The sequence below is a fragment of the Sebastes fasciatus genome, chromosome 24 (genome assembly GCF_043250625.1).
Source record: "Sebastes fasciatus isolate fSebFas1 chromosome 24, fSebFas1.pri, whole genome shotgun sequence".
Taxonomy (NCBI): Eukaryota; Metazoa; Chordata; class Actinopteri; order Perciformes; family Sebastidae; genus Sebastes; species Sebastes fasciatus.
The window spans coordinates 13,978,293-14,004,661 of record NC_133818.1 but is presented as its reverse complement, the minus strand read 5'-3'; the positions used below and the strand labels follow the sequence as shown (position 1 = coordinate 14,004,661).

The following is a 26,369-nucleotide window of genomic DNA, read 5'->3' as shown; positions in this document are numbered from 1 at the left end:
CCATAAAAAAAAAAAAATCATCGCTATTACAGCCATCAGTCAAATTGTTATTTTAAACATTGTATTGGTATCAACCCAGAATTTTGCATCGGTGCATCCCTTCTCAACGCGTGGGGTCTACGCAGTCTGCCCAGCATTGTTGGTAAACTGCGATAACCGCAGGGATACGCTGCTTTTTCACTGCAGTAAGCAGAAATCCATACGGTCATAATGTCTTCTATACCATAGAGGACTTGTTATCTCATTTACCATAGCTTCTAGCATACCATGCTACAGGGGTTTGCTGACGTCGATGGAAAAGGAAAAACAGTAGAGGAGCGGGGCAAAGGGCATCTGGTGAAAAAATGACTTTTGTTGTTTATTTTTTCCCTTCTTCCCTTTCTTCCATGACCCTGCTGCTTTCCCACTTGGGCCTGAGGGGTCAGCTGATCCGTATCGTATGACAGAATATTCCACTAAGGGTGTGTGAAATGGTTCACGAATTCTTCCGAACTCTCAGTTGTCTTGCTTCCGTTAAGGGATGAGTGTACTTCAGTGGAATTAGCTCATGTAAAGTAAGAAGGAAGGGATCATTTACACACATTACCTGTATGAAACAGCAAAGCCAACAAGGGGCCCCTTGTTCGTGGTCTATCAGCACAGAAATGACAAAGAGTAGTACAGTATCACTATTACAGCTTGTCCACCAGAGAGCCACGTTTATTTTTACACTGTAAAATGTTCCGCCCACTGCATATTTAGGTCACAATTCTTTGATAACCAAAATTCAAGTGATCTTTATCAAAAACGTTTTTATGTGTTTGATTAGTCCACAGAAAGTGAATTGGCAACTGTTTTGAAAATCAAATAATCATTTCAGTCATTTTTAAAAAAATAAAAAATGGTAAATATTCTCTGGTTTCAAGTTTCAGCAATTGCAGAGAAGCAGTCGTTGGATCTCAGGCGGTAATGGAAACTGTTGGTGATTCTGTTGGTTACCATCAGTATATTTCATCACGTTATGTTCTATATTAATAATGAAAGCGTATGGCAGTGGAAGTCTGAGAATATGATGAGAACGGTGCCGTGCCATTGTTCTGACGGCCCATTATTCCAAAACCACAATAGTCTGAAAAACGTCCCGACAGCCCGTTATCCCGAACAGAAGCACATGGCTAATTATAGTGCAAAATGACGTCATCTGACTTTCCTGGTTATATTATATAAATATTAGGGATGAACCGATACCTGTATCGGGTACCGATACCGATACTGTGCTCATGTACTCATACTCGCAAAACGGCACTGATGCCACTCTACTTTCACTCCACCTCCCCGACGGTGCGGGCGAGACGGTGTTTTGCTTGCACCCTCTGACTCGCGTGTGCGTTAGACTCCTTGGTCCGTGTTTCAAGACAGGTCGGGTGGGTTGCCGACATCGCCGCAGACCCCTGGCGCCTTCTACGTGGGCCGAGCCCCGCCCTGGCGGCACGACGCAGTCGGGGCGCAGTGAGGACAGTCTGCCCCGGTCGACAGTCACACCAGGAGCAGGGGGCCCTGTCCCTCCCCAGCCGGGACAGACGGCGCAGCGAGCCATTTGTCCACGGTGCGGCGAGGTCCGGGCGGGGAGCGCTGTAAAGCTGCGGCCGCGAGCCACCTTCGCCCCGAGCCTTTCCAAGCCGACCTAGAGCCGGTTGCGGTGCATCGCCTCATATGCGGGACTCCCCAGCCTGCCGTGTGTCGCTCACACCCTCCAGCTGGCTGTTAACGAGGGTCTTTTGGCACAGAGAAGTACTCGTATCGGTACTCGGTATCGGCGAGTACCTAAACCTAAGTACTTGTACTTGTACTCGGTCTGAAAGAAAGTGGTATCGGTGCATCCCTAATAAATATTTTTGTTCTTCCCATGGCGAAGGCTCGACCCGCCAAACTCTGCCTCTGGTTGGCTTAACCTGATATTCCTACCCTAAACCTAACTGTCACTCCTCTTGCCTAAACCTAACCGACCCAACCAACCAAGGCATTCAAGGTAAGGGACGGGAAAGTCCAATGATGTCATTCTGCATAATGATTAGCCATGTGCTTTGTGTTTGTTGCACGGAGAGTGTGTATTTTTGGAGCCGGGCCCATAACAACAGGACCTTTTTCAGATGTGTGACTTTACAGGAATGAAGCAGTGTATTTTCCAATGTGTGTTTTGCAAGTTAAACTGTTGTGAGCCCGCCTGGAGCAGAACGCTTACTAATATCAGCACTAATAAAGCAGCATGGCAGAACAGATTTTAGGTCAGGGAAAACCTCTGAACGGGCAGGCAAGTCTTCCAGCGAGACACACCCAGCGGCAGCTGTGGAAGAGATCGACAAGATTTAAGACATAATCCGATTCAAATTGGGGGTCACGTTATTATTCTGATGCAAAAATACACAAATAATGTAGACTATAGATGTGTGATGGCAGTGAATAGCACAACAGGATCAGCAAGTCAGACGTGGATGGATGGATAAGAAGTACAGACAAACAAGTTCTAGGCCAAATGGAAAATGTGAGCCGGTTGTGTTGTGCTGGATGTGCACTGACTCAGGGTTAGTGTAACTCCAGGGAAGAGTGACAGATACACTGCTGGTATTCTGGCGGAGAGAGCAGGAACAGGGACACGTGTGTCATCGTGCTCCAGGCCCTGTGGAACGGTGTTAAAGCCACCAGGAAACAACCAGTCAGTGGAGTCTGGCTGAAAGGACTGAAACCCAGAGCTGTTGACGGCTGCGGGTGTTAAAATAAGGATGTGTCATTGGAATTTGACTTGAAGGAACTGGAATCCACCTAAAAGTACAACGGAGTGTTTTAGTGCGTCTTTCAGTGGTTGAAGACATGCAGACAGACGGCGCTGAGGGGGCTTTGTACGAAGTTAACACATGATTGTGTTGTAGGAAGAAATTGCCGTACATGATTGCCAATTGTCTGTCTGTCTGTCTGTCTGTGTCTGTCTGTCTGTGTGTGTGTATGTGCGTGTTGCCTGCCTATCTGTCTAGTGAGGGAATGGAAAAAATGGGAAGATGAAACAAAAACATAGGGATGGAAAAAATGCAGGGCTGAGCGTGCACACTCTCTCCCACACACACACACACACACAGAGAGAGAGAGCGGCCACAGCGGGGTGAGGTCTGGAGATGATTAGCACCTACGCACACATACTCACACAGTAATGTTTAACATCAACAAACAACACTTCCATGAGAGCATCAGCTTCACCAACTTTACACCACTTTATTTTCCATCCAGCGCACACGCACAGAGGACAGTGCTATTAATCATGTCACCGTGCATTAACACCTAAGCCACGGACATCACGATGTACACCATGTTGACATGTTAGTCTAATAGTTTATGATGGCCACCAGCCGTGCTGTGTGTGACACCTGTCACCCACAGGTGCTGAGGCTCTCTGTGTCTGCACAGTCACATCTAACACATGGAGCAGCAGGTGAATGGGCTCTCCAAAGTCGGGATGTCAAGAGAACCGATACTTCGGTACCAAGTCGATGCCAAAATTCTAAAAACGTGACATCTGTGACACCGGCGTGGTCCAGGGTGTCCCGGTACTGTGGACGTTGTCTGACAGCCAGTAGAATTATGTGCTGCTTCCTGTGTTGTGTCTAAAAATCAGATTTGCCGGTTGAACGCAGTAAACGCAGGACTGTGCTTTGTCTCAACTGTGTCAACCTGTTCCTCCCAACCAAGAAGTGTTTAAGTGTGCACACACACACACACACAGGTGTAAGCGTTGGTGGAGTGGCTGCACAGCCTGGTCGTGTTTTTCCTGCTGCTGGCTGAACACACACTTCCCCTCCACTTCAAGCTCTCTGCTATTAATACCTCATAAAAGCATGTTATCAAAGTGCATACTTTCCATGAGCACCACCTCTCTCCCACCTCTTGCTTTTCATCCCTTCATCCCTCCATCCTGCATTCTTCTACCGGTCACGTCTCTCGTTTCCACTCTTTTTTATTTTCTATTCCTGCCTATCTCCCCTCTTCGTCTGTCAGCTGTCCTCTCTGTCTCTCTGTCTCAGCTTCATCCATGTTAACGTAGACTGTCATGTGTTTTCCACGCCGTGCACTCAGCAGTCAGCTGATCCGTCTTTGGTATGTGAGTGAAATCAAGAGGGTGAAAGGCTCATTGTCTCATGTTTTCCACTCAACAAAGGAGTTTAAATGCAACAGAAAACACGATAATGCGTCCGTTTGATGAGCGGTGATGTCATTATTTTCCAGTATCTCTCTCTGCACACATACACGCACACACACGCACACACACTGCCCTTCTTTCTGTCTGATTAGTCAGCATTGGCTAGTATCTGTCAGTGCAGGGGTAGGAAGAAAGAACTAAAAGAGGCTGTCTCTCCCTCTCCCGCAGCCGATTGGCTCGCGGTGAATGAACGAATGAATGAGACCAGGATGGGGAGAGGGAGGGGCATTGTGGGTAATGCGTCATCGGCTGGCAGGAGCTCATTTAAGCGGCTGTGGAGCAGAATAGGAGAGAGAGAGAGAGAGGGGAGAGAGTGAGCTTATAGAAGACATTTTGGGCTCTCCACACCCAAAATCTCTGGAAGATTCCTTCAGTGAGCTGCTGCAGAGCCGAGAAGAGGAGGAAGAGGAGCACAAGAAGCACAAGAAGAAGAAGAAGAAGAAGAAGCTGTAGTTCAGTGTTGCTGCAGGAGATCCAGACTGTGGGTTAGGAGGCTACGTGCTGACCGAGGTCACTTGAACGTAGTGTGTGTCTGATATCGTGCACTGGTTCAGTGCGAACGCCAAAGAAGAGAAACTACTGCCGTAGAAGAAGAAGAACCACGTGTAAAAGCGGACCTGTTTCACTTCCTTCTGTCACCCTGGGGAAGTCAACGCACCTCCGATCTCCCCGATTTCCCCCTTCCTCTTCATCGCCATCGCCGCCACTGCCCTCGCCCTCGCCACCGCTGAAGACCGCCTCGGCGTCCCGTCGCGCCCTGACCTCAGGTATCTGGTGGAAAAGGTTTCGGCTCCCCGGATCGCCCATCATGCACATCAAGACCACCAAGTGTAACCGCTTCTGCCTGGTCGCCTCGGTGACCAACCAGGAAGTGTTCAACCGTCCCGAGGCACAGGTAAGAGAGCGGTCCAACCAGCTTCCCTTCAGCTCACTTCTGTACATTTATTCTTGGATTGAAGCCACCGTTCTTTACTAGTTTGTTTCCGAGAGAACATTCTGTTCTTCTCAGTGGAATCTATCTATGTGTTTTATTAAACGGATACTGCACCGATGTTACACGGCCAGCTCACTTCTTCTGTGGCTCTGGAGGAGCTTTCTACAGTTTAAGGAAATAACCGTGATGATGTCATAGTGATGTCATAGGGGTTATCTTGGCTTGGGCTTTGAGACTACAAATTTCTAACACTAAACATGCAGGGTGGGTTCAATGAAAAGAGGCTGTTGGTTTGCATTATGGGAAATGTAGGATCCAGTTGTTGGGGAATTGGACCCATACTAGGGGGTCTTTAATAACATGGAGCTGGGTAGATGTGTGCAGCCGTTCCTCTACTTCCTGTTAAGGGTCTTACTTCTATGTTTAAGTGTACTGTAGATATCCCTGGAGAGCCTTCACAATAAGGATCCTGGGAAGAGAAATGTTGATAGCAGGATTGTGTGCTTGGTCTCAGTCATCCAGGTCATGGTATCGGAGTAAGGGTTAAATCAGCAGCACCTGGACTTGGTTTAGATTCTTGAAGACGTTTCACTTCTCATCCAAGAAGCTCCTTCAGTTCTGGCTGAATTGCAGGGGAACTCAGGAGTTTAACCTCTGTGGGGTCGTTAGCAGGATAATAGAAACCACTGGTTTCGGACAGGATTGTCTGAGTTTCACACATGGGGTTGGGTTGAAGTGTGTTGTGATGATGCTGATGATGATGATGATGAAGAGCTCCTAAGGCCACAGGCTGAGTGCTCCTTCATCATGACGCACTGCACAGTCCATGGCCACCGATTGCTGCCGTGCTGCACTGCAGTCCAGATGACTGTTCACTGCAGGAGGCGGCGATGACTCCTCGAACACGGCTGATGACTGCAACAGTTCATTTCAAACCCCTTCTTCATTTGTCTTGGTTGGGAAACATATATGGAAATGAGATTTATTTATGCTCATTGCACGAATACATGAGCATAAATAAATCTTGTATGTGTCTGTGGTCACCCAGAGCTACGATAGTCCATCATCACTGTACAGAGACCGGACCAAACTCTGTGTAGAAACCACAGACGCTGCCGTGTTTATGCCTAGAGGACGTCATGTTGAGTGTTGATGGAGCAGCTGCATAGCCTGGCACTGATCCATCCAAAACTCCATTCAGAAAACAAGCATTTTAACAGTTGTTTGCTTGTCGTCTTGCAGACAGACCTGACAAAGCATGAATTCTGACTTTTTACTAATCAGCATCATGATGTAGTTATTTCAGCATCATTTTGATCTGTCCATTGATATTAAATCACAGCACAAATCTGTTTTATTTTGGGTTCGTACCGCAGTAGTGACGTGTGGCTGCTAGATACAGTCAGTGCAACGGGACTGTATGCGAACACAGCTCGCCGCCGGGTGATGTTATGAACCCAGACACGACTGCGTTTGGTTTTCTGACATATCTAGGACTTCACCGACATGTACAAAGCAGCAACAGTGGTTATTTCTTCCATGGTTGATGGAGGAAACGGAGGAAGTAAAGGTTGTTGGTATCTATGGAGACGAGCTCCTCCTCCTCTCTAGCGTGAATGAACACAACTGATAGCGGCGGTCCAACTCGCGCGATTCAAATGTCCAATCTCAGAGTGTGGATTGTAATGGACCTCTGTCTGAGTGTGTGTCCTCTCACGATCACTTGTCCACTTTATGTTCCTCTCTTCCTCATCTTCTGTAACACTGACTGGTCATCTGTATAAACCTGACGCTGAGGCTCTTCCTCTCCGACTCTCCGAGGAGGGACAGATCTAATGTCTGCTAATAGAGGCTATTTTTATCTGTTTTATTCATAGTGACTTCAAGTCTCCTAACTGTATTCATGGCTGCCTCTGGCTCCGTGGGGTTTCCTATTTTTAGATAAGAAGAGATAGAAGAGCTCAGATAGAGTGGACCTGCTGTAGAAGCTGATTTCAAGCCTCCTCTTCCCCTCCGTGTTTCTCACCACTCTCCCCTCCATCTTTCTTTTTTTAGGCCAGTTTTGAGGCCTTGTTCCGCTCATTCGACCCGGAGGTGCAGTTCCAGTACTTCAAGTCTTTCCGGCGGGTGAGGATCAGTTTCAGTGATGCTCTGGCTGCAGCCGAGGCCAGACTCCGGCTCCACAAGACCGACTTCAACGGCAAAGAGATGAGACTCTACTTCGCCCAGGTAGCGTCTTTAAAACTCCTCCTCTACACCTCTATAGACCATCACAGGGTCTTTACCAACATCACCTCACACATTTTCAGCCTTCTACAGAGTTGCCATGTTCTATTTATGTCTAGAGTCAAAGTGTAGGTTTAGTCCACTCACTTGTGTCTGTCTGTCTGCAGTCCGTCCACATAGGGAGTCCTCGGCTGGAGCCCCCCAAGCCAGATAAACAGTTCCTGATCTCGCCCCCCGCCTCCCCTCCGGTTGGCTGGACACAGTCTCTGGACCCCACGCCGGTCGTCAACTACGACCTGCTGTGCGCCATCGCCAAGCTAGGACCAGGTACGTCCCGCACACACACACACACACACACACACACACACAACACACGACATCCTGGAGTGCGAAGAGACGGGTCCCTTCCGTCTCTGTGCAGGTCTCATTCAGGAGCATTGAGCCAAGAGCACGATTAAAGGGTTAATCTCCACTTCTTTAATGATAGGAGTGTTGATCAAAACAACCCCATACGTCTCTGTCGCCAAGGCAACCAGTCCAGACCGCCCACAGTGATGCAGTCACTCTCACCACGAACTACAACCTCGTCTGTTTGCCAGTGTGTGTGTGTGTGGATGCTAAATGTGGCTAACTAGCAGGCTAGTTATTAGGACTGATTTGTGGAGAGTCTTTGACCTTTCCCAGTGGAACAAGAGTGGTTGTAGCTGATACTGTAAGCATCACTAAAGTGCCGTTGGAGGGAGGACATGGTCTTCACAATGGTCCCAAACACCAACCTGTGACTCCAACCATTCTTAGTGAAACGCTGGACTGGAGCTTTGTGTAAAGAAACCCAGTGTGACTCAGGAGCGGTGACTCCACTGAGGGCCGCCCACAGAGCCCTCCCTCTAGCTCTGAATCAGCCAATAATGAGCCTCCAAGGTGACGTGTCATAGAACCACACTGGTGTTCTTTTGAGTGCGTCGTCAGCCTACCTGGGCTGAGACACCTGTGCTTTCTGTTCAACTTCCCTTTGCTCTTCACTTCGCTCTGAGTTAGGGATGTTAATAATGAACCGTTTAACCGATAACCGACATTAAGCATCTTAACCGATTAACGCTGTCGGTTAAAACGGTTAAAAGAAATGTTAATAATTAATTAAAAAGCTGAGAAAAACTCGTCACTTTAAGGAGAAGTCGGACTAAGACCTCGTCCTCCTACATCCTGGTCCTTCTGTAGTCCTGCATAGTGACCACTGTACTTCTTCTCTGTGTGATTCCCAGGGGACAAGTACGAGATCCACACCGCCACCCCCACCACCCCCAGCGTCGTCGTCCACGTCTGCGATGACGAGCGCGGCGACAGCTCGGCCCCCGACGACAGCGACCAAGACGACAAGCCCCGCCCCCTGCGGCCGAAGATCGTCCAGACGCGCCGCCCCGACTACGCGCCCGAAGTGGAGCAGTGAGCGGGCGGCGAGGCCGAAGGCCGTTAACGTTTCATCCTGAAGTGATCGGTCCGGAGCCGAACACGCTCTCAGAGCTTTCGAGGAATGCACCCGAGGGTGCTGCCATCTCCTGTAGACGAGCATTTCATAAGACGGACAGAGAAAAGTTGGTGCTGAATGCTGCATTCATGTCCCGTGGGGAAAGATGGGAGATATGAACTTCCTAGTGGAGAACACTGTTGAATTTAGCCATCACATGATATGTTGGAGAACTGAAGGAAAATGTTGTTTTGACATGCCGTATACTGGTGTTTCCATTGTCGTACTATGGCGGGACACTGCTGGCTTTTTGGTTTGTGCTGACGCTTTTGCAAATTCTCTGAAAATGTACCTTCAGTTTGTGTGTTTGTGAGATGAAAGCTGGTCGGGTCGCAAATAAAGTGTGTACAAGAGAAAGTCATCTGGATGTCGGTTGTTCCCACGTGACACGAATGCAGCATTGTTCTGAGAGTCCTGTGTATGTGTGTGTGTGTGTGTGTGTGTGTGTGTTTGGGACGGATTGAGGAGGGATTCCTTTGATTTTTAAAGCTGATTGTTTTTGCTGTAGGTGCTCCGTACGTCTGTCAGTCAGTCAGTCAGCTGGCGTGTGAGAGCTTGATGATGTCACCGCTTCATCTGCCGCTGTTCTGTGGTGGACGTGTCGTCAAGTCAAAGCTCGCCTTACTCACATGTTATGAGGAGTTGTTCCTGTAAAGACTTCTAACTAGCGGTGTTACTTCAGCGTTGCTACTCTGTCTGTCTGCATGTCTGTCTGTCTGTCTGGAGCTACATTACAATGGCTTCTAACAACATATAGCTCTGTTAATGGGAAGGCTCCAACTCCGCCAACCCTGGTAGATCAAACAGGGCTAACCTTTCTGAGCTCAGCGCCTCCGGGTTCACTGTGTGATTAAAACTCTCTGCTCATTTAATTAACTACAAAATAAGATGGATAGATGGATAGATGGATAGATGGATCCTAACATTTGTAGAAAAAAAGGCTGATGGTCCAGCAGCACGCTGCTCATGTCTACAACTAGTCTGGATCTCGTCAGGCGACCCGGTTCATGAGATCGATGAAAACGTGCATCATGTGTATTAACAGTTTTATTTTCCTGTGGCCAGTATTGTCTGTTATATTTGTAATTTTGGCGGGGGGCTACTTTCTAATGGATGAGGTGTTATAAAAATCTTCCATTAAAATGCCAAATTGAAATGGGTTGGAAATGATGGAGCCTCTTTCTGTTCCACTGCTGCTTAGAATCAGGGTCATTTATCACATTATTTCTACTTGTTATCTACTTGCTTCTGTTTCTAGTTGTGAAGCTTGGAAGAGATGTTTGTGTAAAGCTATTCTTCTTTCAGGGGGGATGAGACACTGTGAAGCTCATCTGTCCCACAGTAGAGAGGAGAGGAGGCTGCACCAGGCTCTGTCATTACCATGATGGATTCACCATTAAATAGAGATGGAACTTCACGTCTCTGTGATTTGTTCACCTAATTAATAATAATAATAATCACTAATAATTGAAAACCACTCTATTAAATATAAACTCCCATGATCCCACACTACTTCACAACACCAAATTCAGGCTTTTGTTATGGTTGGGTTGAGAGGCCCCCTAGTGGCAGAAAATGGCATATTGTTAAAATAAATAAATAAATTCCCCCATTTCCAGCTAATACAAATTAAAAAATAGATTAAAAAATAGAAAAATTTACAAATTTAGTGGACAACCAATAATGCAAATCATCCCAGAGAGCATTAGCGAAAATACATTCATAAAAGAGACCTGGAAGTCGATTCACCTCAAAAAAACGTATCCGCTGATTTACAGACATCTCTTTCCCAATTTAAGTCTATGGGGAAAAGTCTTTAGTAATAAAGCATTTAATTGAATTGTACAATAAAAATACGCATTAATAAATTTGTTTACAAATATGTTTATTAATTCATGAATAAATGTACTAAATTACAAAGTCTTTCATTATTTGACATTTTAATGGGCAATAAAAACGAGCAGCATAAAGCGGAAATACCAAAGTAAAGTACAAGTACTTCAAATTCGTAAAGTACTTGTGTAAATGTAGTTTTTCCACCACTGGAAAATGAGAGAAAAAGAACGTAAAAATAAAATGAACAAGTGAAACATATATAAATTAAGTTTACATTTATTTTATCACAAAAAAAAAATGTTTAACCAACTGATGGAGGTTAATGTATAGCTTATATTTATTTTTCCCCATTTTAATTATCTAAGCAACAATATTATTTATAGATGCTTTCAGTTATATTTTTTTCTGACGAGCTTTAAATCAGTTTTTTTTTTTTAACTTAGTTTTTATTGCAGTTTCAGCAACTTATACAATCATCATCACATTCTTTCCTACTGTATTTTCATTTTACAGAAAACACAAAAAAACAAAACATCTTATACTATAATTTCAATTGAATTCAGAGAAAAGGGAGGACACATACTTAAACAATCCAAAGAATTAAAATGAAATAAAGTAAAATAAATAAATTTAGATAAAAATAAATGTGTTTTTTAATCAGTTTTAATAGATGTTGTCTGTTTGAGGGAAGTATTGATGAAGTTTATTGAAAAACAAAAAGGTCACGGAGACGTCAGAGGTCAGAGGGCGGAGAAACAACACGGCGGACGAGACGAGCAGCTCGAGCGGGAGCTTTCCACCCTCAGTCTGAAGCTCGTGGAAGTATTTTGTCTTTTTAAGAGGAAATAGGAAACTTCTGCTTTGTGGAAACTACTGCGGAACGACGAGACGAGAGGACGAGAGGGAAACAACACAAACTACTGGATTAGTAGAGTTATGAGGTGAGTCAGAGGCTCAACGGCTCAAACAGGAAACCGTTGCTAGGTAGCTTACAGCTAACTCTGCTAACGGCCGTTGCTAGGTAGCTTACAGCTAACTCTGCTAAAGGCCGTTGCTAGGTAGATTACAGCTAACTATGCTAACGGCCGTTGCTAGGTAGCTTACAGCTAACTCTGCTAACAACTGTCGTACTTTAACTGTTTAGAGAATCAACAAACGAGCCAGTTGGTCAAATTCACCCGAATGATGAGAGACGAGCAGTACAGATTATAGTGAGAAAGAACATGTTGTTTATCGCTTTTGGTGTGTTTTATGAGTGTTATTGTCAGAGGTGGCTAACGCTAATCAAGACACCTGTGGATGAGCAACTGACAGCCACTAAAGCTACAGAGGAGGGCACAAAATGGCGGACTATCTTTTTTTTTTTAATTGAAGATAATTGTTTTACAAACATTAAGGCATTGTAATCTAAACTCAATACTTCTAACATACAAGGCACAATTGAATAGGAAAGATAACTTAAATTGTAAAAAAAATAATATAACAAAAAAGAAAAAAAATTTAAAGGAACAAAAAAGAAATGCATAAATAAATAAAAGGGTAAATTAAACAGAAGTGTAAATAAATAATGGAATTAATACAAAGATAAATAAAGAAAAAAATTAAAACAGAAAGATCAATTTATGTCATATGGGACCTCTAGATAAACTGGGGTGTAAAGTGTTATAATAGATGTTGGACTCTGTTATGGTTAAATTGAAGTCACAAGTGTAAGATTTAATATAAGGACACTAATGTCATGTTAGCATGAACTTTTTTATTTATTTATTTATTTTATTGAAGATAATTCATTTACAAACATTAAGGCATTGTAATCTAAACTCAATACTTCTAACATACAAGGCACAATTGGATAGGAAAGATAACTTAAATTATAAAAAAATAAATATAATAACAAAAATAAAAGAGGGAAGAAAATAATTCAAGGAACAAAAAAAGAAATGCATAAATAAATAAATAATAATAAGACTGCACTGTTCCATAGTAGCCCTAGGGGTCATCATCATATATGTTCAGTTCTTCATAAGCTCTGAGGAGGAGACTCTTTGCATGTTGTCCTTTCTTTAGTCTTAAAGCACTGAGATGATTGTCCACAAGGTCCCTTTTGAAAATGGGATGCATGGATGAAAACAGTGTGCCAGCAGTATCAGACTGTTCAATATCAAGTCACTCTTAATGTCCTTCATGTTAATACCAAACACAATGTTTTCTCTTGTGAGAGGAGCAAGTAGATGGATTTTGGTTGACAGTCAGTCCTGCAAATCTTCCCAGAATGCCGCAGAATATATTCAGTGGAAAAACAGATGATCAGTAGTTTCAATCTCAGTCTCACAAAAGTTGCATTTATTTGATCAACATTAAATCTCAGTCTTAGCAATTCATTGGATGGATAAATATTAGACATTATTTTGAAATGGTCTTCTTTTGTCTTGGGATTTACGACATGTTGCTATGTGATAATGTTGGATTCTGGATCCCTACGTCACCCTCAGGACAGAAATGGTTGATTTAGTGTTTCCTTAAATCACACTTTCATACAGTCTTAAATGTATTAAAAAGCTCAACAGTCCCCATTCATTTCTAAACTATTTTTTTTTATTGTCATAAAGATTTTTTGAAGTTGGAGCTGTATTTTTACCTGAATTGATTACTTGATTGTCTCCAATCTTCTTATTTAATCAGAAAACACTTTTTTTTGGTCTCCTACGGTCTCCCCATAAGCCTTATGTGAAATGTATTATTTTTTTTATGTCATCTTATAGCATGTCATAAAAAAATATAGTATGTCCAAAAAATTTCATAACATGGTATGTCATTAAAAAAATATATAATATGACATTAAATAATAATATAGGATTTCAAAAAAAGTCATCGTATAGTATTTCATAAAAAGTCATCGTATAGTATTTCATAAAAACTCATAGTATAGTATGTCATAAAATAATAATATAGTATGTCAAAAAATTTAATTGTGTAATATATTATAAAACCTAATATAGTATATCATAAACAAATAATATAGTATGTTAAAAAAGAATCATAGTATAGCATGTCATTAAATAATAATATAGTATGTCAAAAAATAATATAGTATGTCATAAAATAATATAGTATGTCATAAAATAGTATGTCAAGAAATGTCATGGTATAGTATATTATAAAACAATATAATATGACATTAAATAATAATATAGGATATCAAAAAATCGTAATATTGTATGTAAAAACAAATGTCCTAGTATAGTTTATTATAAATCATAATATAGTATATCATTAACAAATAATATAGTATGTCAAAAAAGAATAATATAGTATGTCATAAAATAATATAGTATGTCAAAAAATGTCATAGTGTAGTATGCCATAAAATAATAATATAGTATGTCATAAAATCATATAGTATGTCAAAAAATGTCATAGTATATTATAAAACATAATATAGTATATCATAAACAAATAATATAGTATGTCAAAAAAGAATCATAGTATAGCATGTCATCAAAAATAATATAGTATGTCAAAAAATGTCATGGTATATTTTGCCATAAGAAATGTCATGGTATATTATGCCATAAAATAATGATAATATAGTATGTCATAAAATAATAATATATAATGTCAAATAAAAGTCATAGCATAGTATGCCATGAAATAATAATATGGTATGTCGTAAAAAAAATAGTATAGTCCGCATAAAATAATATACTTTGTCAAAAAAATGTCATAGTGTAGTATGCCATAAAATTAAAATATAGTATGTCAAAAAAATAGTTATCTAGTATGTCGAGGTTTTTTTCGACATACTATACTGTGAGTTTTTATTTCGACATACTATATATACTTTGACTTTTTTATGACTTGTGACTCAGGTAGTTATATGCGTGTCTTTAATATAAATACCGTGTCTCTACAGGACAGATGAGCTGATCCAGAAAACCATACGGGACAAGTTCAGAGAATGTACTGCGCTCACTATAGCTCATCGTCTCAACACCGTCACAGACAGCACCCGGACACTGGTGAGTCCTCCTACTCGTAGATTCTAGAAAAGAGTACTTGTTTATTATCATAAAAGGCATAGCATAGTATGTCATGAAATACGAAAATAGTACGTTATAAAATAATATAGTATGTCAAAAAAGTCATAGTATAGCATGTCATAAAATAATATAATATTTCATTAAATAATAATATAGAAGAACATTAAATAATAATATAGGATATAAAAAAGTCATAGTTTAGTATGTCATAAAATAATATAGTAAGTCAAAAAATAATAATATAGTATGTCAAAAAGATTAATAGCATTGTATATCATGAAATAATAATATAGTATGTCATGAAATAATAATAATAATGGGGGGCTGCACGGTGGTGCAGTGGTTAGCACTGGCGCCTCACAGCTAGAGGGTTGCAGGTTCAAATCTGGCTTGGGGCCCTTCTGTGTGGAGTTTGCATGTTCTCCCCGTGTCAGCGCGGGTTTTCTCCGGGTACTCCGGTTTCCTCCCACAGTCCAAAGACATGCAGGTTAGGTTAATTGTTGACTCTAAATTGCCCGTAGGTGTGAATGTGAGTGTGAATGGTTGTCTGTCTCTATGTGTCAGCCCTGTGATGGACTGGCGACCTGTCCAGGGTGTACCCCGCCTTCGCCCAATGTCGGCTGGGATCGGCTCCAGCCCCCCCGCGACCCCTAACGGGATAAGCGGTTGCAGATGAGGATGAGGATGAGGATGAAATAATAATATAGTATGTCAAAAAAGTCATAGTATAGTATATCATAAAATAATAATATAGTATGTCCAAAAAAGTCATAGTATGTTATGCCATAAAATAATGATATAATATTTCATTAAATAATTAAATAGTATGTCAAAAAATGTCATAGTATACTATGTCATACAATAATATAGTATGTCATAAAATAATATAGTCTGTCAAAAAAGTCATATAGCATATCATAAAGTAATATAGTATGCCATAAAATAATAATATAGTATGTCAAAAGAATTCATGGAATAGTATGTCATTACATAATTATTGATATTATTATTATCGTATTTTTGCTTGGAATGCACATCCCTAATAATTATATGGTAGGTCATTAAATAATAATATAGGATATCACAAAAAGTCAAAGTATACTTTGTCATAAAAAAATAGTATGCCCAAAAAATCATAGTATAGCATGTAATAAAATAATATAGTATGTCATCCATCCATCCATCCATCTGCAACCGCTTATCCCGTTAGGGGTCGCGGGGGGGCTGGAGCCGATCCCAGCCGACATTGGGCGAAGGCAGGGTACACCCTGGACAGGTCGCCAGTCCATCGCAGGGCTGACACATAGAGACAGACAACCATTCACGCTCACACTCACACCTACGGGCAATTTAGAGTCCACAATTAACCTAACCTGCATGTCTTTGGACTGTGGGAGGAAACCGGAGTACCCGGAGAAAACCCACGCTAACACGGGGAGAACATGCAAACTCCACACAGAAGGGTCCCAAGCCGGATTCGAACCTGCAACCCTCTAGCTGTGAGGCGCCAGTGCTAACCACTGCACCACCGTAAAAAAAGGCATGGCATAGTATGACATTAAATAATATAGTAGGACATTAAATAATAATATAGGATATAAAAAAAGTCATAGTAGAGTGTCATAAAATAATAATAAAGTATGTCAAAAAAAATCATAGTATGTTATGCCATTAAATAATAATATAGTATGTCAAAAAAATGTATAGTATGACATAAAATAATAATATAGGATATCAAAAAAACTCAGTGTACTTTGCCATTAAATGATAATATAGTATGTATTATAATAATGTAGTATGTCAAAAAAAATGCATTGCATAGTATGTCATTAAATAATAATACAGTAGGACATTAAATAATAATATAGGATGTCAAAAAAGTCATAGTATGTTATGCCATAAAATAATGATATATTATGTCATTAAATAATAAAATAGTATGTCAAAAAATGCCATAGTGTAGTATGTCATTAAATAATAATATAGGTAGTATGTCAAAATAGTTCATAGTGTAGTATGCCATAAAATAATAATATAGTATGTCAAAACAAATGTCATAGTATAGCATATCAGAAAAAAATGTCAGTGTAGTATGTCAAGAAATAATATGTCATATGATAATAATATTGGATGTCAAAACAAATGTTATAGTATGTCAAAAAATGTAGCGTAATTACATAGAGCAGATTAATGATAATTTATGAATTAATGTCAAAATAGTTGTAAAATGTGAGAGTTGACACTCGGCTTCAGATATCCCACACAATTAGTTGTACTACTAGAATTCACCCTTATTTTCAATTTAGGATGCCACCCAATGTGGAAAAAAATAGGCAAAACTTCAGAATTTGATATTAATCAATTGAGTCTCTTTATCTCAGGGTTGCTACGGAGTTCTCGGGCTTAGCGAACACTGATCCGAGTTGTTCATATATACACACAGTTACAATACAGTTAATACAACGATGAACATTTATGGATAGAAACAAATTAAATGTGACTGAAATCTGATTGAATTTGATGTTTACCTGTCAATTAAATGTATTTTGGTATTAATGCACCATTCAGCAGCAGAGAGTTTAAGAAGCACCAGGGAAGATTGTGAATCACCATTGTTTTTATTATCACATTTCAACGTTTACAGACTCCATGAAGAAGAACTTGAGGCCTTTCAGCCAGCACACTGATGAGGACCTGTGGAAGCTCTGGAGGAGGTTAGTATCTGATCAGCACTCTGTGGTAGAGTAGAGTACTACTCCACTCTAACACAGAGTAGGGTACTACTCCACTCTGTGGTAGAGTGAGGTAGTACCCCACCAGAGTAGAGTAGTACTCCACTCTACCACAGAGTGGAGTCGTACCCTACTCTAACACAGAGTAGGGTACTACTCCACTCTGTGGTAGAGTGAGGTAGTACCCCACCAGAGTAGAGTAGTACTCCACTCTACCACAGAGTGGAGTCGTACCCCACTCTGTGGTAGAATGAGGTAGTACCCCACTCTACTCTGTGGTAGAGTGGGGTACGACTCCACTCTGTGGTAGAGTACATGCTAGCTCTCATTGTCACATCTGTCAGACAAACATACTGCAGGGAACACAGATTGTGTTCCCTGCAGTATGTCAAAAAATTTCATAGTGTAATATGCCATAAAATAATAATATAGTATATCATAAACAAATAATATAGTATATCATAAAATATAATATAGTATGTCAAAAAATGTCATAGTATAGTAAGTCCTAAAATAATAATATAGTATGTCATAATATGTTAAGAAAAAAGCCATATGCCATGAAATAATATGGTATTTCATAAAAAGACATAGTATAGTCTGCATAAAATAATAATATACTTGGTCAAAAAAAATTCAGTGTAGTATGCCATAAAATAATAATATAGTATGTCGAGGTTTTTTTCGACATACTATATATACTATGACTTTTTATGACTTGTGGCTCAGGTAGTAATATGCATGTCTTTAATATGAATACCGTGTCTCTACAGGACAGATGAGCAGATCCAGAAAACCATACGGGACAAGTTCAGAGAATGCACTGTGCTCACTATAGCTCATCGTCTCAACACCGTCATAGAAAGCAACCGGACACTGGTGAGTCCTCCTACTCGTAGATTCTAGAAAAGAGTACTTGTTTATTATCATAAAAGGCATAGCATAGTATGTCATTAAATAATAATATAGTAGGACATTAAATAATAATAATATAGGATATAAAAGAAGTCATTGTCATAAAATAATAATATAGTATGTCAAAAAGATTAATAGCATAGTATGTCATTATAAAATAATATAGTAGGACATTAAATAATATAGGATATCAAAAAAAGTCATAGTATAGTATGTCATAAAATAATAAAGTATGTCAAAAAAAATCATAGTATGTTATGCCATTAAATAATAATATAGTATTTCAAAAAAATGTATAGTATGACATAAAATAATAATATAGGATATCAAAAAACTCAGTGTACTTTGCCATTAAATAATAATATAGTACGTCATAAAATAATAATAGTATGTCATAAAATAATAAAATAGTATGTCAGAAAATGTCAGTGTAGTATGCCATAAAATAATAATATAGTACGTCATAAAATAATAATATAGTACGTCATAAAATAATAATAGTATGCCATAAAATAATAATATAGTATGTCAGAAAATAATAATATAGTATATCAAAAAGTCATTGTATGCCATTAAATAATAATATAGTATGTCATAAAATAATATATTATTTTATAAAACAATATATTGTCAAAAAAGTCATAGTATAGGAAGTCATAAAATATATCAAAATCATATAGTATGTCAAAAAAATAATATGGTATGTCAAAATAACTCATAGCATAGGAGGTCATGAAATAATAGTATAGTATGTCAAAATTAATCATAGTATAGCAATGCCATTAAATTATAGTATGTAAAAAAGAAAAACTCAGCATATTATGTTGTAAAATAATATGTCATGGTAATAATATTGTATGTCAAAAAATTTAGCGTTATTGCATAGAGCAGATTAATGATAATTTATGAATTAATGTCAAAATAGTTGTAAAATGCGAAAGAGTTGACACTCGGCTTCAGATATCCCACAATATTAGTTGTACTATTAGAATTCACCCTTATTTTCAATTTAGGATGCCACCCAATGTGGAAAAAAATAGGGAAAACTTCAAAATTTGATATTAATCAATTGAGTCTCTTAATCTCAGGGTTGCTACGGAGTTCTCGGGTTTAGCGAACAGTGATCCGAGTTGTTTATACATACACACAAAATCAAGTAACCAAGTTCTCTATAAAAATGAAATGTTTGACTATACGACAGTACTACTAACAGAAAATAATTGAATAAAGGAAGGAATACAGTTAATACAACGACGAACATTTATGGAATTTCAAAAAAGATAAGCACTTGCGTCTTCAGCCGTAGAAGTTGTTTGCGTGGCCTCTTGTGGTTCTTTTGGTCCAAGGGTGAGAAGAAAGGATTCAGACAAAGGGCAGCCATGCGGTTTGGTTCAGGATTGAAGGACTCTGAAAGACAGGCAAATGTTTGTAGCACATGTTAAGCACACGGTATCGAGAGAAATGGAATAAAATGTTCAGAATGTAGAAAAACAAAATTTCATAGTATAGTATGCTCTATGATCTATCATATTTTTATGGTAGTCTATCCGTATTTAATGTCTGATGGTAGTTTTTCGCTGTCTTTTGGTGGTAGTTTGGTATTTTGAGCATAGTTTTTTTTTTGTAGTTTAAATAAACTACCATCAGACATTCCTAGTTTAATGCCAGTTAATCGTAGTTTAATGGCTGATGGTAGTTTAATGCCAGATGGTACTTAAATGTCTGATGGTAGTTTTTTCCCTGTTCGTAGTTTGGTCGTAGTTTGTTCCAAGTCTTTTGTCCTAATCTTTCTTTTTTTGTTTTTCCCTGTTCGTAGTTTGTTTGTAGTCTTTTGTCCTAAGCTTCGTAGTTTGTTCGAATCTTCGTAGTTTTTTCGTAGTTTGTTCAAAGTCTTTTGTCCTAATCTTCGTAGTTTGTTCGAAGTCTTTTGTCCTAATCTTCGTAGTTTGTTCGTAGTTTGTTCGAAGTCTTTTGTCCTAATGTTCGTAGTTTGTTCGAAGTCTTTTGTCCTAATGTTCGTAGTTTGTTCGAAGTCTTTTGTCCTAATCTTCGTAGTTTGTTCGAAGTCTTTTGTCCTAATGTTCGTAGTTTGTTCGTAATTTGTTCGAAGTCTTTTGTCCTAATCTTCGTAGTTTGTTCGAAGTTTGTTCGAAGTCTTTTGTCCTAATCTTCGTAGTTTGTCCTTTTGTTCGTAGTTTGTTCGTAGTTTGTTCGAATCTTCGTAGTTTGTTCGTAGTTTGTTCGAATCTTCGTAGTTTGTTCGAAGTCTTTTGTCCTAATCTTTGTAGTTTGTTCGTAGTTTGTTCGTAGTTTGTTCGTAGTTCTACTAAAGACCGAATTTTGCAAAGAATTGTCTTTGCAAAATTCGGTCTTCGCAAAAGGAGCTACTTCGCAACAGGACGGCTACCCGCAACTCGACTGCCGCTGACGCTCCACAAACTCCAAGCTTATGTACCGGCAACAGCACCTGGACTGATTGCGCAACAGCTGACTGCGCTTCTTCCAGATTGCACACCGGCCACTTGTTCTGCTACTCTTTGATGCCACCTCATGCAAACCACATACTTAGCTCTTGGTTTCCCAATTCAGTAGTCTCCTCGCCGTTACCCTGGTGTGCACTGGACTTTTTATATACCTTGCTTACCGACGCGCCGATCCAGGTTTGACTTAAACATTGCTTTCCTAACTTTGTAAACCGCAATGTGACCAATTACTATTAACGTGACATCTCTTTGTAACTTGACACTTGGTAAAAAATCTTCTAAATTAACAGGGACTGGAATTAAAGTGTCTACCTTTTTAATGCTGCAAATCTCTCCTTTTGTGTTTCTACAAACAGGGAGGACCCGCTGACAAGTCGCTTACACTTGGGAAACCCAGACAAAGGAAAAGTTGGCGAAAGGGGAAAACTGCTCTGCGGCAGCCGAGTCGAGACCAAAACCTCCTTCAGAGCATCAAAAGACACATGCTAGATTTTTAAGTACCATCCGCCATTGAACTACGATTAACTGGCATTTAATTAAGAATAAACTACCGTCGGCCATATTCTGAGTTAAATGCCAGTTAAACATAGTTCAATCCTAGCATTTAAGTGCCATTGAACTATGTTTAACTGGCATTTAACTCAGAATATGGCTGATGGTAGTTTATTCTTAATTAAATGCCAGTTAATCGTAGTTCGAGGGCGGATTGAACTACGATTAACTGGCATTAAACTAAGAATAAACTACCGCAAAAAACTGTGATAAATTAACATTAAATATACTATGATTTTTGAATTACTTACCTTCCCGCAGCCTCGGCTCCTGTGATGCCAACCTCCTGGCTCCGCCTCTAAGAACCGAGACCTAGGGCGACAGAGCGTTCTCCGTAGCTGTCCCGTCCCTCTGGAAGTCGCTCTCCAAACACGTCCGAGACTGCGCCAATCTGTCCGCAATCAAATCGCAAAACAAACCTCGCCTTTTAATGTGTGATTAATGATGTGTGTGTTGTTTGTTATGATCAGTTTAACTTGGGTAAAGTGTCGTTGAGTACCGTGAAAAGCTATACTGTGACTTTTATTACTTGTTCTACAATGTCCCATCAGAATGCAACTTATAGTTAAGCTATTATTCATCAGAATACAACACATTTTAATTACAATCTGTAAATATGTACTGTATATGCCTATGTACATACGCCGATATATCCTCATTTTTATATACGGTCTTGTTTGCACTCTGGTTAGATGCAAAACTGCATTTCGTTGTACTTGTGCAATGACAATAAAGTTGAATTTCATCTAAGCGAGTTTTTTCAACATATACTATGAAATTTTTTTCAACATACTGTAGTATGACCTCTGCCAAGGCAAATTTAATGTACGTCGCTGTCTTTTTTATAACATACTATACACTGACTTTTATGGTGATAAACAAGTACTCTTTTCTAAAGTCTATGAGTAAGAGGACTCACCAGTATCCTGTCGCTGTATATGATGGTGTTGAGATGATAAAAATAAAAAGGTCACATTGTGTGCAGTTCTGGTGCAGTATGCATCATTTTTCCCCTGCCAGTGAGGCGAGTTGTGTCAGCAGTACCTGGGGTACGAGGGCGGATTGAACTACGATTAACATGGCCTCGTCGATGACCGGGATGCGGTTCTTCTTGAGGACTGCTGTGGACAGACGCACCAGCTGCTGGAGCTCTTCCTCGTGGAGTCTGTAAACAACACTGGGTCCTGGAAAACAGGGGAGAGGGAGGACTTTAATGTAGTTGAGTCTCCAGCTATTTTAACCTTTGTAATTGGTGAATTGTTTCTGTTTTGGGCTCAGGTTAAGAGCCCTTATTCTGAAATAGGCCACAGTAAAGCAGTGTGGCGGAGAGGAGAAACAGATATATAGACGTGCAGCGAGAGCGCACGGGGAGCGAGATGCCTGAAAATTAATTCATATCAATTTTGAACCAAAATCCCATCTGATCCTTACTGAACGCTACTGTGTTTTTGTAGCACCGTTGTGCAAATCAATTACAAAAATGTATTTCCTATTTATTTCGACCACATTAATGTTATCTTGCACCTTTGAACTCGCAAACTCTGTTTGTAATTTGTTATAAAATTAAAACAATCGTCAATGATGCATTTTCCAATCCAGAGGAGAGATCTCTCTTTCGGCCTGTCGTCAAAGAGACCCGGCTCTTAGCGGCAGTGGCGTAAAGAACAAACCGGTCCAAAGTGTGGTTCTACTTCAGTTCAGTCGATGCAGATATGCAGACAATGATTGTTGCCAAAAGAGCAAGACGTTTTTTGCTTGTAAGGGCAGAAAAACAAGATATTTGTCAAAAACATCGAGCCAAAGTGTATCAGATACAGGTGGAGAAATGCACCGTTTTCAACAGACTTTATAATCACCATGAAAAAAAAAAAATTAATATTTTTTTATTTTACATTTTAATTATCACATTATCCGTGATTTGTTCTAAACAATACTGCTGCAGTTGCTACTCCAATGTTCATGTATATACATTATTTATGACAAAATAAAGCAATGTTAATCCTGTTATTAATTTGTTTCATTTTTTCTCTAAAAACAAGAAAAACAACTGTTCAGAGTACCGTTAAAGTACCGGATCAATAAGCAGTATTGGCAAGAGTAGGTAGTACCATTAAAATCTAAAGATACCTATCAATATTGATTGATTGATTGATTCATATTGAATCAACCTTTAGGTAAATATAAGAATCAGAACCAAAACAACTTCATCGGGACATCCCCAGATTGTTTCCTCTGCGTGTGTGCGTTTTAACAGCCAATAAGAGGAGGTCAGCTGATGTTTACCTGAGGAATGATGGACATCTTCTGGCGCGGGTCGTGGAGGCCGATCTCAGAGGTCAGAGCCCCGTCGATGTAGATCTTCACCTGAGGCTGAGACCAGAGAGCTTTTTCCAGCACCTGTTCAACCTGACACACACAGGAACAAATAATCTGGTATAATGTATCGACTCAGGTTGAACGTCATGTATTCAGTCCTAAAGTCAAAGACAAAAAGGAATATCTTACCAGGTTCTCCACCTCTGCCTGACCCCCCCCGCTGGAACCAATGGATCTGGCGTCCATCTCTAACAGAACCGGGAAAAAGACATTTCAGGTTATCTTGCAGTAGAAGACACCCTTTTAAACAAAAACATTAATGTCTTTCATTTGAGCATTTCTGATTCTGGTGATATCAGAAAATATACTATGGTGGACAGCAGCCAGTGTTTAAAGGAGTAGTTTGGGTCCTTACGGTCTCTGAGCAGCAAGCAGCCACGGGTGGTGACGGTAACAAAGATGGAGCAGATGCCGTCGAGACAGACGGCGAACCGGCGAGAGGTGGACGGGAACCGGGCTTAGGTTATCGACGCTGGACTGACGCGGCTCGCGGAAGCTTCGTATTGATGAGCAGTGAATCTAATAGTGAGTGCGGGTCCCGATGGGCATCGAAGGCTTTCTGGAACCTCTCCTCGGCGCCAAAGGCTCGGATGGTCCGCGGGCCCTGAAGAGACGCTGGACTCCGAGCTGCAATAAAGATGAAAGAAAAAAAGCCTTTTTAACTCACTAATATTACACACACACACATTGTGGTTGTTGTGTCCAGCCTGCATACTGTATATCAGTCATTCCCAAAGACTGGGTCGGGACATTTTTGTCCTTTAAGGTATACTATGTAACAGTTGTCAGATTCTGTCTGTAAACACGTGGCATTCAAAGTTGGCCGCTTCTCCTCGGCTTAACGAGCTAGCGAGGGACTGTCCTCTTACCTCGAGCTCCTATGCTCATAATTACTGTTGAGACATTCAAATAAACACGCGCAACAAGTGAATAGAAGTTTCAAATGTATTGTCATTGCACAGAGTACAAGTACTGAGACAAGACTTTAACCAGAAGTGCAAAGTATTGTGCAGAATACCATACAAACAACTTTATTATCAAAGCTCTGTAAGCTTATGTTGCACGACTTTTTGAAATGTTGTGCTGTAATGCATCATTGTTTTCCATTCCCTTACAATTTAAAGCGATATATAATGTAACATGTGTGCGTTATTTAATATTTACTAATACTTACTTAAAACTCAGTTTAAAATTTACATGTATAAAAAAGAATTTAATAAATATCTGCTATGTCATAATTAATACAATAGAGCCTCTCTTCCCCCAATAGATATATATATATATATAGACATTCATTGTTGTCAGATATTGTTTCTTAACTGAAATCACAATAAAGACATGAGTTCACCCCGATGATTCTTGTTGTCAGATGGGTTTTTTTCTACATTCAAATAAACTGAATAAGACTAAATTAAACTGAAATTGACATGTACTTGAATTGATGTGTTATGATTTGCTAACCATATGTATGCTAAGGAAGTTTTGATTAACAAGTACATGTTTGGGCCAAGAAGAAAACTGAAATTACTAGGAGCCGGCAGAGACGCGAGCCCGTCTCATAATTCTGTCCTCTCCCTGCCTTCTTTTGAAATGCACATTTTGTTTAGTTTCATTTATCGAGTTCAGTCATTTTCAGATTGCTAATAGGTAAATAATCATAAGCTGCAGAGCAAAACTTTATATTTGTTTTTTTAATCACCTTCCCTCCCTCTACTTGTTGTTTCTATACATGCATATTATAAATTCCGGAGCACACCAAAGCCTCAGTAAATCTTATATTTTTATATATATATATATATATATTTGGATCTACTTGGAAGTGCATTACACCTTTCAACATTGATTGTGAACCATATATAAATTGTTTTTTTACAACATACAATACGATGACTTATTTTTTAATCTTTCTTCAACAGACTATAGTCTGTTGAAGAAAGATTAAAAAAAAGGTAGCTGGATAGGTAAGTAGACAGGTAGACAGGTAAGTAAGTAGACAGGTAGACAGGTAGGTAAGTAGACAGGTAGACAGGTAGGTAAGTAGACAGGTAGACTGGTAGGTAAGTAGACAGGTAGACAGGTAGGTAGGTAAGTAGACAGGTAGACAGGTAGGTAGGTAAGTAGACAGGTAGACAGGTAGGTAAGTAGACAGGTAGACAGGTAGGTAAGTAGACAGGTAGACAGGTAGGTAGGTAAGTAGACAGGTAGACAGGTAGGTAGGTAAGTAGACAGGTAGACAGGTAGGTAAGTAGACAGGTAGACTGGTAAGTAAGTAGACAGGTAGGTAGGTAGGTAGGTAGACAGGTAGACAAGTAGTTAAGTAGACAGGTAGACAAGTAGTTAAGTAGACAGGTAAGTAGAACGGTAGACAGGTAGATATGTAGACAGGTAGACAGGCAGGTAAGTAGACAGGTAGACAGGTAGGCAAGTCAACAGGTAGACAGGCAGGTAAGTTGCTAGGTAGCTTAGCGTCCAGCTAGCATAAGTTAGCTGGACGCTAAGCTACCTAGCAACGGACAGTTAAGCTA

The 26,369-nt window shown here is 39.9% G+C and overlaps 3 protein-coding genes and 1 long non-coding RNA gene across 7 annotated transcripts in view; 3 read left to right on the top strand and 1 right to left on the bottom strand.

The window, feature by feature from the left end:
- rcan1b (regulator of calcineurin 1b) overlaps positions 1-10,327 on the top strand; it is a 15,214-nt gene extending 4,887 nt beyond the window's left edge. Inside the window, exons 1-4 of one of the 2 annotated variants that reach the window (XM_074627838.1) lie at positions 4,487-5,120; positions 7,215-7,388; positions 7,553-7,712; positions 8,648-10,327. In XM_074627838.1, the coding sequence (XP_074483939.1) occupies positions 5,034-5,120; positions 7,215-7,388; positions 7,553-7,712; positions 8,648-8,832 (606 nt within the window). In that variant the 5' untranslated portion in view covers positions 4,487-5,033 and the 3' untranslated portion in view covers positions 8,833-10,327. Of the gene's footprint in view, positions 1-4,486; positions 5,121-7,214; positions 7,389-7,552; positions 7,713-8,647 lie in introns of those variants that run through there. The other variant, XM_074627837.1, reaches the window with a different exon arrangement.
- Positions 10,328-11,500: 1,173 nt separating this feature from the next.
- Positions 11,501-15,003, top strand: LOC141763271 (uncharacterized). The gene is made up of 2 exons (XR_012593067.1): positions 11,501-11,687; positions 14,660-15,003. It is a non-coding gene; the product is annotated as an uncharacterized LOC141763271 (long non-coding RNA).
- A 2,253-nt stretch (positions 15,004-17,256) lies between these two features.
- Positions 17,257-21,413, top strand: LOC141763338 (ATP-binding cassette sub-family C member 4-like). The gene is made up of 3 exons (XM_074627907.1): positions 17,257-17,500; positions 18,292-18,397; positions 21,273-21,413. Exons 1-3 carry the CDS (start codon positions 17,436-17,438, stop codon positions 21,411-21,413), a joined length of 312 nt encoding a protein of 103 aa, XP_074484008.1. The 5' UTR covers positions 17,257-17,435.
- A 122-nt stretch (positions 21,414-21,535) lies between these two features.
- On the bottom strand, positions 21,536-24,717 carry LOC141763266 (ATP-binding cassette sub-family C member 2-like). Of its 3 annotated transcripts, none has more exons than XR_012593062.1 (5): positions 24,617-24,717; positions 24,200-24,471; positions 23,974-24,032; positions 23,752-23,874; positions 21,536-22,652 (listed from the first exon to the last, which is right to left on the bottom strand). XR_012593062.1 is itself a non-coding variant. In XM_074627840.1 (4 exons), exons 2-4 carry the CDS (start codon positions 24,028-24,030, stop codon positions 22,542-22,544), a joined length of 291 nt encoding a protein of 96 aa, XP_074483941.1. In that variant the 5' UTR covers positions 24,031-24,032; positions 24,200-24,600; the 3' UTR covers positions 21,536-22,541. The 3 variants fall into 3 exon arrangements, 1 of the variants encoding a protein (XP_074483941.1); XR_012593063.1 differs by having other exon boundaries at positions 24,625-24,696; XM_074627840.1 differs by lacking the exon at positions 24,617-24,717 and having other exon boundaries at positions 24,200-24,600.
- Between the last annotated feature and the right edge of the window lie 1,652 nt (positions 24,718-26,369).

Excerpts from the sequence above, each read along its gene's own strand:
- LOC141763266 (XM_074627840.1), bottom strand. The coding sequence starts at position 24,030 with ATGGACGCCAGATCCATTGGTTCCAGCGGGGGGGGTCAGGCAGAGGTG. Across the intron at positions 23,875-23,973 it reads AGGCAGAGGTGGAGAACCTG|GTTGAACAGGTGCTGGAAAA; the intron begins GTAAGATATTCC and ends TGTGTGTGTCAG. Across the intron at positions 22,653-23,751 it reads AGATGTCCATCATTCCTCAG|GACCCAGTGTTGTTTACAGA; the intron begins GTAAACATCAGC and ends CCTGTTTTCCAG.
- LOC141763338 (XM_074627907.1), top strand. The coding sequence starts at position 17,436 with ATGAAGAAGAACTTGAGGCCTTTCAGCCAGCACACTGATGAGGACCTG. Across the intron at positions 17,501-18,291 it reads CTGTGGAAGCTCTGGAGGAG|GACAGATGAGCAGATCCAGA; the intron begins GTTAGTATCTGA and ends GTGTCTCTACAG. Across the intron at positions 18,398-21,272 it reads TAGAAAGCAACCGGACACTG|GGAGGACCCGCTGACAAGTC; the intron begins GTGAGTCCTCCT and ends TTCTACAAACAG.